This window comes from Gobio gobio, assembly GCF_949357685.1.
Source record: "Gobio gobio genome assembly, chromosome: 7".
Lineage (NCBI taxonomy): Eukaryota > Metazoa > Chordata > Actinopteri > Cypriniformes > Gobionidae > Gobio > Gobio gobio.
In genome coordinates, this window is record NC_137103.1 from 43,837,376 (window position 1) to 43,852,511 (window position 15,136).

General features: G+C 38.5%; 1 protein-coding gene across 4 annotated transcripts in view; it reads right to left on the reverse strand.

Moving 5' to 3' along the window:
- The window catches only part of erbb4b (erb-b2 receptor tyrosine kinase 4b), a 429,788-nt gene that overhangs the window by 209,622 nt on the left and 205,030 nt on the right, over nucleotides 1-15,136 (reverse strand). For all 4 annotated transcript variants that reach the window (XM_079822543.1, XM_079822542.1, XM_079822541.1 and 1 more), the window contains exon 2: nucleotides 8,466-8,617. In XM_079822543.1, coding sequence (XP_079678669.1) covers nucleotides 8,466-8,617 — 152 coding nt within the window. The remainder of the gene's footprint in view (nucleotides 1-8,465; nucleotides 8,618-15,136) is intronic.

Consider the following 15,136-nt stretch of genomic DNA (forward strand, 5'->3'; position numbering starts at 1 on the left):
GTGTTTTTTTTTATAATGGTTTTCTATGGTAGGAAAATGTTTAACGTGTAATTATACGCGTTGCGTTCATATTCTGGGCTCATCTGATTTTTTGTACACAGTATACGTTATTAGTATTATGTTTACTGAGTTTGGTCTCTTAATAACAGTACATTAAGCCACGTTAAGCTCCCGGCAGAAGTTGTCCTTGTGTTAATGGTCGTGTAATAACTTTTGAATGCTGGCAATAAACATTTTTGTAAGTGTGTCTATAATGTGATATGCTAAACTGATTTTATTGTGGGTGCGGGTCGGGTCGGGTGCAGATTTTATTTAGTGCTGTTGTCGGAAAACGGGTCGGATGCGGGTTTAAGCACTGCAGGTACGGGCGGGTGCGGGTTTTCAAAATCGGACCCGTGCAGGACTCTGCCTCAGCCTAGCGCATACCTTTGAGAGTAAATTTTGAGAGTTCATGCAAATATCAAGTGCTTAAATTCAACGCAAATTTTAAATGTCCATAAACGGAACGGAAACCAAGCAACTGTCCACATGGACTGAACGTCCATGCAAAACATCTAGCTCTGGGATGCGATGTAACCTTTGCCTTTAAAAGAGAAATGTGGAATTTTTAAGAGGGCAGAATTACAGTTATTCATCACATAGAGGATTTAATTCATCAGCCCTGAAGGCACTCTGAGAAGATGAACTCTGTTTACCACTAAAGCTATTCTGGCTGTTTTGGAAGTGGCCATCAATCTCCAGCTATCTTTAAAAAAGAAAGCATCAGTTTCAATCACCCAGGAGACGGCTAGTCAACTGCTGAAAAGATTTCTCTTCTCCTCCTCGTCTCTTCAAGGTGAAGTTTTCCCCAACTGACGTGAAGACCCTGGGGAAGTGTGATATTAATGCTTTAAAATATTAAAGATCCTACCAAAAATACACATGTGACTCCACCCTTTGCCCCTGCTGTTGTTCTCAATTAACAAGTTCAATTAACCTGTGCAACTGAGGCCTCTAGATACACCAAGACCTCATTGGCCTACAAAGATGGCAGTCTAAATGTTAAAGCATCTTCCTACGAGTGGTTTTCACTGTGCTCTATCATCCCCTAAGGTGCGGCGAAATAAACATGGACTGGAATTGTTTTTAGATTGATGTCTAATCACAGAATGTTCCTCTCCCTAACCATAATCCTATTTAGCCGGAGCAATAATATTACTCTGTTTATCAGCGCTTATACTTTGATACTAGCGATTGCATTGGCCAATTACCTCAGCAGGAGGCCAATGGTTGCCCTACACAGTCTTCCTGACCTGAGGGGTGGCGTTGTGTGTTTTTGTGGTGAGAAGAACAATTAGCAATGCAGAAACTCCATCTACTCCTGTATGAAAAAAAACTGATGGACCTGCAAGGCTGGCATCATACAGGACAAATGGGACGGCTGTCCCGGGCCCTGCGACGAGGTGAGTCCATTAAGGTCCTCTTAGACTATCTCTATTTGAGTCTTTAAAGCAATAATTCTTATTCTTATTAATATCATGGAATAAAATGTATCATATCATGAATTATGTGATCCTGTCCCGTATTCCACCATGAGAAATCTGGTCACCCTAGAAATGGATCAACAGATTCCTTGAAGAGATTCAATTTAAAAGATCTCGGGTAAAACTCTATGGGTAAGCTACACCCCATCTTATGCCTCAAATGCCATAATTAGTTCAATTAGAATAACTTGAACATATTCAATTATTTCTAATATCAAAACTGCCAAAATCAGCCCATTTAGAGCTATACACATCTCACCTACAAAATTCTCCAAAGAGGTTTTCCTATATTTCCCATTAAATCAGATGAAATCAATTGAAATTGGTCTAAAGTTACGCAAGGGATTTGTGATAGCTGGCCATGTGTTCACAAGGAAGTTTATAAAGCCTAGTCACGTCTGAACACACATTAGACACACAATATTTACACCAATGTTGTTCCTGAAGAAAAGACCCCTGACCTTTCTCTGACTACCCATTATCCTCATCATCTTACGGGCTGCAATGTGGAAGAGAGGTCTAGCCCAGAAATCTCTTCCCTCTGAACCACAGGATTGCTTTGGTTACTTTTTTATGACTTCAAAGACTTCATTTACAAATAGCATAGAAGTTTAAGTAGCATATCATTGGTTGGACCAACCGAATGAATATGCTCTTCACTGAACAACTTGGACGAGACCGAGGCATGCTTTTCTGATTTCAGCCTTAAAGTGGAGTCAATGAGACATATTGTCTGGAAAATGAACTAAATGAACTGGGTCATTAGCAACGAAATGAACAAAAAAGCTACCTCGTTTGTGAACAAGGATCTGCTGGTTGACAATAACTGAACAAAAATTAGCAGGTTTGATTTGGGGCGCACATCGGAGTTCAGAAAATGTGTTTTTTTCTAGCTGTTGCTGATTTATGGATTGATAAAAAGAGATATACAAAATTTCTAGCTGTTGCTGATTTATGGATTGATAAAAAAAAGAGGTATCCAAAATCCCCTCTGTAAAAACCTTTAACTCTAAGGCCCTGTCCACACGATCATGGGCATTTTCAAAACTGCAGATTTTTCGAAGCGGTTTGGCCGTTCGTCCACACGCAAACGCAGTACTAGGTCATTGAAACCGAACCTTTTTGAAAAGATTATTTTAGAAACTCCAGGTAAAGACAGTGAAACCGGAGATTTTGGCTTGTGACATCAGAACCAGAACCGGTAATAGCCTTTTTTTCAGGCTTCTGATTGGCCAACATGGCTTTACGGATAGGGTTATATCGCAACCTGTTAGTTTGACATGCTCTTGACAGTGCTTCATAGCGTGTTTTTGCGTCTTCATGTGGACACAATTTTTTTTAAACAAAGGAGGAAAAACACATTTTGAACCTGGCTTTACCCAATGTTCAGTTTTCTGCTCTTGAATCTTTAGATGCTGCCTCATTTGGATGTTTAAAAGCATTTCAGACAACTTGTAATACAAAACAATTGTCTTAATGTAATGTGATTAATCAACTGGGGAATGTATGGTAGAGCCCTGCACGGGCCTCAAAACTAGGCCCTAGCCCGGCCCTGGCCCGAGACGCTGAGGCCCTAGCCTGGCCCTGGCCCGAGACGCTGAGGCCCTAGCCTGGCCTGTGTCCGACAGCTCATCAAAATTATCAGCCCGAGTCCGACTGGAGCCTGTGTTTTTTTTTTAGCCTCCCTATTACACATTAGTTGCAGCCATTAAAATAGTTCAGCTTTGTTTTTAATGTCAAAGTAGCTATATTTCGTTTTGTTTCTTTATTAAGTTAAAGGGTTAGTTCACCCAAAAATGAAAATTCTGTCATTAATTACTCACCCTCATGTCGTTGGACACCCGTAAGACCTCCGTTCATATTCGGAACACAAATGAAGATATTTTAGTTGAAAGCTGATGGCTGAGAAAGGCTTCACACAGGCCTCCATTGGCATTCAGTACATTGACACTTCCAAGATCCATGAAAGGCACTTAAAACGTCGTTACAAAGTCTATCTCACCACAGTGGCTCTACAATAATCATATAATGTGACGACAATAGTTTTTGTGCGCAAAAAAAAATCAAAATAACACCTTTATCCAACTTGTTCTCGACTTCCGTGTGTGCCTCCACGACGCATGCGCGAGAATATGACGTAGCGCCGGTGTTCGGGAATCGATGAAATACACACTTAAGCCCCATTTTGAGCACTACGCCGAGACCTAAAGCACGATCAATGTAGAATCCAACAGCTTAGACACGCGCGTCTTCCTCTGCTCGTAAACAAATCGATTCTGGGTCATATGTCCGAACGCCGGATCTGCGTCATATTCTCGCACATGCGTCGTGGAGGCATACACGGAAGTCGAGAACAAGTTGGATAAAGGTGTTATTTTGATTTTTTTTTGCGCACAAAAACTATTGTCGTCGCATTGTATGATTATTGTAGAGCCACTGTGGTGAGATAGACTTTGTAACGACGTTTTAAGTGCCTTTCATGGATCTTGGAAGTGTCAATGTACTGAATGCCAATGGAGGCCTGTGTGAAGCCTTTCTCAGCCATCAGCTTTCAACTAAAATATCTTCATTTGTGTTCCGAATATGAACGGAGGTCTTACGGGTGTCCAACGACATGAGGGTGAGTAATTAATGACAGAATTTTCATTTTTGGGTGAACTAACCCTTTAATTTAGACAAATGTTTGAAGCATTTTGTTGCTTGTTAAATTAAAGTTTTCGTTATTTAAAGTGATGACCAAACGGCCGACAGTGAGTTAACCCAACACTTTAGCCTCTCAAATAAACACTTGACTTGTCTTGCTTATAAAATCCATATAAAACACTTAAAGCATTGTTTAAACGTTTAGCCTACTATCACCACCATCACAGTAAAAAGGCATTTTTGACAAGATGAGGCAGGCAGATCGCAACAGCGTGCACAAACGAAACGGGCTACACAATCTAAACAAATAATAGGCTAATAATAAAAAAAAAACATGCTGGTTGTCTTACCTACCTCTCCGCGAAATTAATCTAAATCAGATCTTCAATTCCCGTGCTATATGCACATTTAACGGAGTTCATGTCAACGAAAGCAACCGATATGAGCATTTTATTCATCAGCTCATTTCAACATCAAAGACCGCATTATGAGAACGAGCGACCTAAACACTGGTAAGAGCCTTTAGTCTCATTAGTTTTAATGAAGATTGTTGTGTTTTTGAGCATCTAAGACTTAGCTTATTTTCAGTTTCAATTATTGTGGCAGTTTGCGTGTTGGCTTGCTTTACTCATTTGCGGCGATGCGTGTGGCCATCCTCTAAACACTGTGCGAGCCGGTCTTGACAGTTGCGGACTCGCGATATCATGGTCTCATGTTGTTTCCACCAGCGCAGCATATCTCATTGTTTCTTTTAATTATTGAATGTCTAAAATAGGGATGCACCGAATCCAGATTTTCGGGGTTCGGCCGAATACCGAATCCACTGGTTAAGATTCGGCCGAATCCGAAACCGAATACTACTCCCATCCGCAGTCCAATATCACAGTAAACACATTAATGAAGTTAACAACGTCCACAGCAGTGTAGGGATGCTATTGACTATTAACTGTTTTGGTCAAGTTTACTAAAGTAAACATTGTCGTGTATGTTCTTCTCGCCGCTATTTCATGATGGTTTATAGAAAAATTACCCCGAGTCGTTCTCTGTCATTTCAAAGAACAACCCAACGGAGAGCGCAGGAGGCGCGCGCTAGGGTTGTGCCAACATCAAGATGGAGCGCCACCATCGTGAAGCTACGCCCCCGTTGCGAGTCTGTTGAGTGCGACACACACTAATCCTCTTTTATAGTATTAGTTAAACTAAAAACTTAGCAGGGATTGCTCTGTAAATTAAATTGAGAATGTAACTAATGCATATATGCTATTTTAAATAAGGTAGTCTATGCCAGATATATAGCCCATTTTGAAATAATTTGAGGCTGAAACATCCATAAGCATGCGTGTTTATTTTAGCACTTCCGTCAGTGAAACAACACAGCCTATAAAACAAAAACGATTTTCAGTAAATAATGGTAACCTCAAGAATATATGAAAATTAAATATTAGTTAGAAAAATATTTGATTCATACTATTTCCCCGCAAAGATGCGTCATATACCGCTCTGCCCTTTGAGAGGAATGGGACACTGAATAGACACCTTCTCGAATATCTTCGTCTTTATATGTTCTACTGATGTTGCAAAGCAACACTTGTTGTAAAAGGTCTGAAGAGAGGATTTTATTTTCCACAGGGTCAAGACATTTAGGCAATGTTTAAATATTCACTGCCAGAGAAAACGAAACTAAAATCACCGCGGCGTGTGTGTGAAATACGCTATTCAAATAAACCAAACTTGACGCGCCTTACCAAGTTTAATAACAAGAACAAACTGTGTTAAATAAAATTTGAAGTAAAAAGGTATTCGTCTTACAGTGTTTTTTTATACTTTCCCACAGTAAAGGATGTGAATAGTTATAATAGACTTTATTATAAGCAAACGAAAGGAAGAAACGTTTATAATCCCCTGCGAACATGGGTGCGACGTGAGTGAAGATTTGGGAAAAGAAACGAGATTTCCATGTCCATTGGGATAAAATGGACTAGGCCTATTGTTCAAAAATCGATTGACCAGATCCAGATCACAAAAAAGAATGAAAAAGAGCTATCTGACCATTATTTCCTTTCTAGGCTAAACAAAGCTTTGTGCTTCACTCCTGTGGTAATATTCAGGTGAAACAGCATTCACATACAAAACACTTGGTTAGTAAAATAACAAAGTTATTTTTTTAAAAGTAGAAAATAGTATTTATGTAAAGAGATATATTAGAGTAAAATATATCAGGCAGAAATGCAGGGCTCTAATGTATGGTGATTCATTAAAATGTTTACACTGTAGTGTATTGCTTTCAAAAAAGATGGTGCAGAGTGTGACATCATATTACAACCATTGCAGTGTTCATAGAAATTTTACATGTGTGACCATTGCTTTACAGTAACCAAGCAAACTGAACTGACTCGCTGGACTGTATGGTATTTAAAGGTCCCATTCCGCATGATCCCATTGTTCAAACTTTAGTTAGTGTGTAATGTTGCTGTTAGAGCATAAATAATACCTGTAAAATTATAAAGCTCAAAGTTCAATGCCAAGCGAGATATTTTATTTAACAGAAGTTCCCTTTCAAAGCCTACAGCGAACGGCTGGCTTGGACTACATCCTGGTACTTCCTTCTTTAATTACGTCAGTAGAGCAGTAGAACAGACTAACCTCCGCCCACAAAGAAACGCGAAAAAGGGGGCGCGGTCTTGTTGCTGTCCCACGTGGAGAAGCGGACGTGTCGCGTGGAGAAAAGGAACTGTTGCGTTGAGTGTGTTTATCGCCATGTCATCGAGACGCTGTTATTTTCATCCAGGAGTCAAATCACCTTTGTTTGGCTTTCCCAGGGACGCTGTAGAGATTATTGAACGCATACATCTCTCCGTTAAGAGGCGTGACCTTTCCAACGTGCGCTAAGCTGCTGTCGAATCATAACACAGGAACCGCTTTCACGTGCGCTAAGCTGTGGTCGAATTACAACACGGTAAGCGCTTGCACAATCAGAACTCGTTACGTATTTCTGAAGGAGGGACTTCATAGAAAGAGGAAATCACCAGCCGTTTTTAGGACAGTGGAAACAGCGGTACACAGATAAGTACATTGTGTGAAAAATACTGTGTTTTTTTACACGCGAAACATGAACACATGTTATATTGCACACTGTAAACACAATCAAAGCTTCAAAAAAAACACGAAGAACGGGACCTTTAAAATCTCAAAACTCAGACTTTAATATGGCTCAGAATATAAGGACAGCAGTGTTGGGGTAACGCATTACAAGTAACTTGAGTTACGTAATGAGATTACTTTTTTTCAAGTCACTAGTAAAATAACGAGTAAAGTAACACATTACTGGGGCGGCAGTGGCTCAGTTGTTCATGTAGGTTGTCTACTAACCGGAAGGTTGGTGGTTCTATCCCCGGTTCCACCTGACCAAGTGTCAAGGTGTCCATGAGCAACTCGACGAGCCAGATGGCGCCTTGCATGGCTGACACCGCCGTCAGTGTATGAATGGGTGAATGTGAGGCAATATGTAAAGCACTTTGGTGGCCATGGGTCTGTTGAAAGCGCTATATAAATGCAGTCCATTTACCATTGCTTTTAAATTTACAAGATATATCAGAGTTACTTTTTCAAAAAAAAAATTCCCATTTATTCCACTGAGAGCCCCCAAGTCCCCATGTTGAGAAAAATCAGGAGTATGTGCAGAGGCGTTGTGTGTAAACATCATGGCTATTGTAGTTCTAGACTAAATGTGAGCATGCATTTACTAATCTCACTTGCACAAAAAAGATTCAGTATTCCTCAAAATGAATAAAATCAGTGAAATGCAAAATCAGAACACTACGCAAACCTCTAATAATTAAATGTGTTAAATTAAACAAATATTATTATGCATTTAATCTCAATGTACTTGCTGCTGACCTTTGGTGATTCAGTTAAACCATAAGCAAAAATGACTTTATTTTTGTTTTATTGGTGTTAAACTTTCTTCTCCTGATCCTACTCTTCTGCATTATTTAATTATTAATTTAATTTAATTTAATTATTAATTAATCATTAATCTAATTTTGGTGTGAAAGGGCCTTTACATTTGCCCCAAAATATGACTTTTTTTGTAATTTAAAAAACATGAGTAAAAAGCAGAAGTAACGTAACATTCTTAAAAAGTAACTAAGTAACATAATTAGCTACTTTTGAAGGGCATAACGTAATATTGTAATGCATTACTTTTCAAAGTAACTTTCCCCAACACTGCAGGACACTATGGAAAACAAAAAAAATGACTATGTGAAATGTGAGTAATGGCTCACACAGAGTACTTACCCTAAGAAAGGACAGGTCACGACTGCGGTCAATGCTGGTGATCTCGAGGTTACCCATCACCACCTCGCAGTTCTCGTAGTATTTACGTAGGGTCCGATACTGCTGGTCCAGGTCCGACAGAGTACTCAGTTTATTCTCTGTGCCAGTACATACTGCAAAAAGAAAAAAGAAAACAAAATGAAAGAGAGAAATTACATTCAGGTGGCGCAAACAACAGATGCAGGAACTGGTTGGTGCTTCAGTCCATCCAGCAATGCAATTCAATCAGGCCTGAAGCCCCTCTAAGACAGACAAGGAGAGGCTCCAGCCCCAGACGGACAACTTGACAAGTAATTAAACAGAGCCATTTCTGCTCATCAAACACCTTGCACCAATCAAAGACATTTGCCATCTGTTGCATCAGCTGGCATTGCCTTTGAGCCAAGAGTGTAACCCTCCCTCTCACGCCTCACTGAACCACTGTCACAACATCCATGAGCACATCCATGCCACCACGCCTATGCCAGTCCACCCGCTCTGTGCCACCAGAAAGACAGACAGAGAAAAGGAGAGTCGGCACATGCATTACAACACCAGATTAGACTAACTGACAATCCAGCTACGGATCTTCCTATTGTACTTGATATACAGCCACAGCTGTTTGAGTAATGTTATGCGAGTTTCTTAACGTGCAACAGCAGAGACCTTACTCATCAAGTGCTCATTAACAAACTCACACAGAATGAAGCCGGGGTGACCGCTTCATGTAGAAAAAAATACCTTTTCTAGGCCACATCTGCAAGCCTTAAAGGAATGTTTGACCTACAAATCAAAATGTTGCTATCATTTACTCACCAGCAAAACCATTTGAATTCTTACATTGTCTGAAACACAAAAGAAGACATCCTGAAACAGTGTCCTCTGCTGATTCCCATGCTGTTAACCACTGTGACTGGATCACTGAGTTAAACTTCCAATCAGTTAGGTCATCACAACATGTTCACTTTTCTCTTAAATATACAGGGGAGAGCAACGTTAGATGCCCAGATTTTCGGTGAATCGCAGCTTTAATTTCAATCTGTTCTATGGATAAAGAAGTCTAGAAATATAGTGCACGTGGACTGGTTTTATGATAATTTATGGGGGTTTTGCATCATTTTGGAAGCTTACTCGTTTTTTTTAAAGGAGGAAAGAAAGGCCATTGCAACAACACGAGTTTGAGTAAATTATCATGCCATTATTTTACTTCAATCACACTGGTGAAAAGTCCTATTTATTTCTTAGTTTAATCATTAATGAGAAACAAATTACTGAATGCACTTTAGGGAAGAAAGTATGATTCATTCTGATTTGATGTTGTCTTTTTTAAAGACCCCAAAGCTCTAAAGTGTTCATTGGTAATCAAGACAAGCACGTGAGAACCATTCAGTTTCCCTCAAATTATTGGGGTAGAAATAGAAAAAAAACACACAATTGCTCCCCTACTAAAAATACAGATTTTGAGAAGAATATAAAATGAAGAGAAATTGAAATACATTGAGGTCAGGTGTTAGACTTGGGTGTTTTCAATAACCCTTAACATGCATTAGAGCAAGGGAGGTATTATGAAAGAAGCTTAGATGTAATAAACATTTATTGCACCCTCAGGGGCTCAGTTGTGAGATTACAGGTGAATTGTGGGATATAATCTTGTTAGAGGGGAGGTTCCTTTCTATACCGTATTTGACAGCTTAACCACTTCTTTTTTTTTTAAACCCATCAAATTCATGAGGGAAGCAAAATATACTGTACTCAAATCACAGATTGACAAGTTTCACCACCAACCTGCTTCGAGTTCACCCAGAACGGAAAGTAAAATGTCAGATTTTTAATACATGATCATTTTCAACAAACAAAATTCAATCTCTCTTTTCAGAGCAAGATCTATAGGAGCTAAAATGTGCTCTGTGACTGTATGTGTGTTCCTGCTAGGCTCTTTATACGCACACATTTTGTGTAAACAAGTCACAGGTAAACATCATGTGAACAGCACAGCATACTTGAGACTCATTGATTGCATTCTTCTTTGCCATGGGCCACAGTAGACATTAAAATGAAGCATGTCTTGCTTGCAAATCCACTCGTTTGTCTTTTTCAATAAAGAAGAACATAGCCGTGCTGCCCTTCAGCAAACCTCCTCACTGACGCACACAGGCAAACAACAGAAAGAAATGGCATCTTTATTTCCAGTTTATGCCTCTGACTGCAGCTTGATTGAACTCTCTTTTATTTATTTTTTTGGATCATAAATGAGGGATTGGGGCTTGAATCTCACATCTGAATTTTATATTATAATCAATTCATGTGAAGATTATCATTCTATTTCACAAGCTAGTGAGCCATCTGCAGCCTAGATAGGCAGCAGACATAGGAAGCATACAAACTGAAATAAAACCTATATTTCAAACACAATACACAAGCAGCAACCTCAACTTACACATGATGTTAAAAGACTGCCAGGCGTGAATAACACTATTTCAATGGTTCACTTTAGACATTCTACTAACTTTAAAATTACATGTCAACTACTAGTCATTACTATTAGTAGACTGGCTGTTTAATATCTGCTAACACTACATTTTAATGGTATGGTAAAGCTAACACTTTATTTTCTTGGCATGTTGCTAAGCTAATGAGATACTTCAATAAGCATAAAATGCATACTGCACACACAAAAAGTAATACAAATAGACCATTTTAATGAAGCTAAATTACTTTTGCAATAACTTTTTGGTAGGCTATTGAATAAGTTGAAAGTATTTTATAATAAAAACTTTTCCAACATTGTTTTTTTTTCCTTCACGTTGCAGTGCATTTTGGGATTACCTGTTATAATTTAGCCAAAAGAAGGTATTAAAGAAGGCATATCACATTGTCTATCCTTTGAAAAAATATTTAGTCTTAGATGCCTTAAAATCCAATAAGGCTGTCACAAAATAGATAGCAATTTACCTGTGTCGACACTGTCGAGAAACACCGGCAAAATACCGGAAGTAACGCATTCCACAGACGACAATCCATGAACCGACCATTTTCTAAGGATTCATGATATATTAAAATCGTTTAAAAACATTCTACAGCTGTACAGCATATATAATGCTATTGCGTGCTTTAATTATTTACATGCGTGTAAGGTTACCTGCGTCTCATTCACAGATGCGGCTCCACATTAACTGTTCTATATTTACATGTGTGGAGAGCGTCTCAAACTCCATCTTTGCATATGCTATGGGTTTGGGTTGCTTATAACGTTTATTTGGGAACGCAATGTGTGGCATTTCATCAGATTTGTAAAGTAAATCATAAACCTACGCCAACACAGGAGTCAATCAAAAGTTTCTAAATATGCGAACTCATCGCGATTTCAAAATAAAAGTTTAAACCCTTGCTCTGAGTTTGCATGTTTTGATGTCTACATGTGGCAGTAGCATTTCTATTATAAAGAAGTGGCTAATTATTAAAGATTACGTTTTTTTTAAATTATGAAGTTTATGAATTATGAGTTGTCATTTGAATTTATTATGTTTTTATTACCTTAGAATGAGCCATTTCTATCTACATAACTGCAGGTCCCCTTACAGTGAAGTCACCATTTTGCGCAGTCATGTTTCTACAGTAGCCCTAAACGGACAAACTTCTCTACAGAGCGCTAGTCATTCTCTGCTCTCTCTGACAACGACATTTACATAATATTATATTATATTATGGATTTTAACAGTGTTTTTCTATAAAACTATGATGACTTGATTTTGATACTTTATTTGAACCAAATATTACTGCCTCATTGTTATTATATATGTGTTTTATTTATTTTTTTACAGTCTATGGTTTTAAGTCATTTTAAAGGCTTTTGTTTGCTTAGGTCTATATTACCACAAAAAAAATACCAGATTACTCGATTAATCATCAAAATAATCGACCGATTACTCGATTACAAAATAATCGTAAGTGACAGCCCTAAAAATTCAGCTCACTACATTATGGAACAGAACGTCTTGTAACAAATACATGTGTTAATATGAGCACACAATGTTTTCTAGCACTTTTACAAATTTTTTACCTCAAAAGGTGACATTGTTCCTATCAAAAAGAACAAACTTGAAAAAGTAGAACAAAATAGAACATTAACAGTTCTGAAGCACTAAGCCTTTAATATTTTTCATTTTTCATTCATTTTTGCAGACATATGGTGTTTGTATAATAGATTTAAAGACCTCAGCAACACACACACACACACACACACACACACACACACACACACACAATCAATCCTAGTTTGAGGTAAATCGTTTTAAAAGACATTGTTAATGCTGCTTTCCAGCTTCTGTAGTTTTATAAACACACACATTTTCTAGACTGAAAACGGGTAGCTTTGAAACATTTTTATTTAGTGCTTTCTATATTAATTTTCCTACTACAGCAGTACGCTGAAGCGCACCTGATTCAATCCCACCACATGTCTAATGCGTTTCATCAAAGAAATAAAATGCTCCCTTTCCGTACTCAGTCACAGATACACAAACAAAACTGTTTATCATCCCCCCATAGCTCTAACTCCTGCCGGCCTTGCATTTGTCAGGAAGGTGTGTGTATATCCAACATGACCGGAATACATAAAGCACTTCCTTATCATTGGGACAGTGAAAGATGCTTTTAGACCTGCGTCTAAAAGGTGCAGCCAATGGGAATCTAAACAGCATGGCAGCACCCGTTTCCTTAAGACATGGGATGGGAAAACTAAAAGTCAATTAAACATGTAACAATTCCGTCATTATTTACTCACAGAGAAAACTGTGTGAGACTTAACCCCAATTAAACCCGTAAAAACCTTCTACAAACTGTTTTTGATATTTGGTTTGACAAGGGACCAAAATATTTGTCATCCCAAAAACAAAATAGCATTTTTATATCACATGAGTTTCATATCACAACTGCTAATAAACAACTTGGCATAAACACGACCCCCATTCTCATTAATTCCGACTCCACTCTTGTATATTTATATTCTCATTGGAATTAAACACTCTTCTATTAGTCGATGCACTTCATAAGTATTGCACAAAATGACTTCATCAATGAAGAACGGGGGTTTATTGAACATCAATATGAGCGAGAAAAGAAGTCGGAGTCTCTAAGACTTATTGGACCCACAGCAATGACAGAAAAGGTCATGCCAATAGCCGGCAACTCATTGAGCTAAATAAAGTTGCAAATGTCACTTCCTGAGGTAAACATCGTCAATGCATCGGCCTAAAGGACGTGAGCGGATTGGAAGATCGGAGCTGATCGCCAGGGGGGTATGGTGATGGTGTGATCCATGCAAGCGTACTGCAGTCAGGTCTGGTCGCCTGTTAAGAGGGCATCTGGTGAAGGACTAAATGGTAATAATGACAGTCATGATTGCATCTCTGCGTGACAGTGCTACGGTCCGGTAACCGTGTCCTCTACAGTCCCAGTCACTAGTCTATGGGTCTGCTCTCTCCATATGGGATCGGACGATATTAGTATCATAAACACTTTAGCAGGCCGACTCGGCCGACTGAGCACTGGAGCTCTGAACTCACCCGTGAGGTCAGGACACGGTGACATTAACAATTGTCCGAAGGCTTGTGCACCTATAAATAAAAGGTTTATTGCTCTCCGAAGCACCCGAAGAGATGATTTATCAAGTAAATGTCTCATGAAATGATCATGAAAATAGTATCAGATTCACTAGGGCTCAGATTAAATTCGAGTTAAACGTTTTAAACTGGATGCCATTTAGCTGTCAGCACAATTTTTGTTTTAACGGCGTATTTGTGAAAGTTCATACAAAAAAAGAAAATTCTTTCATTGTTTACTCATCAAATTGTTAACCCACTCTTATATTGTTCCAGACTATCTTTCTGCCGAAGAAAAGGGGCTTTTTTGAAGAACACCCTGGCTGCTCTTATCCATGTAATAAAAGTAAAAAAAAAAAAAACGTAAAAAAAAACACATAAAAAGGCACCATTAAAAAGCATAGCATTATGTGAGGAACAGACCATAATAAAATAAATTTAACAAAAAAAAGCAAACTAAAATGAGCTAAAATAATTATATTTTATGTCAATGTCAATTTTATTTCTATAGCACAACTAAACACAGACAGCACCAGTTGACCAGTGTGCTTTACATCAATCCAAGAGACAAATAAAAACAAAAATGCACAACTCTCCCAGTATAAAATAAAAACACAAAGCAATACATTTCATCATTGACCAAATGCTCGTTCAAAAAGGTAAGATTTTAGCCTAGATTTAAAAACAGATACGGATGGAGCAAATCTAATACTGAAAGGTAATGCATTCCACAATCTGGGAGCAGCTACTGAGAAGGCACGGTCACCCCTACTTTTCAGCTTCGATTTCGGAATACGTAGCAATCTCTGATTTGATGACCGGAGAGACATAACTGGCCAATATTCTGTCAATAAATCCAAAAGGTAAGGAGGGGCCAAACCATTAAAATATTTAAATACTAAGAGAAGAATTTTAAAATCAACACGTATCATAATGGCAACCAGTGCAAAGAGCGTAGCACTGGGGTAATATGGTCCCGTTTTTTTAGTACATGTCAAAAATCTTGCTGCCGCATTTTGTACCATCTGTAAACGGGATAAAGCTGATTAACTG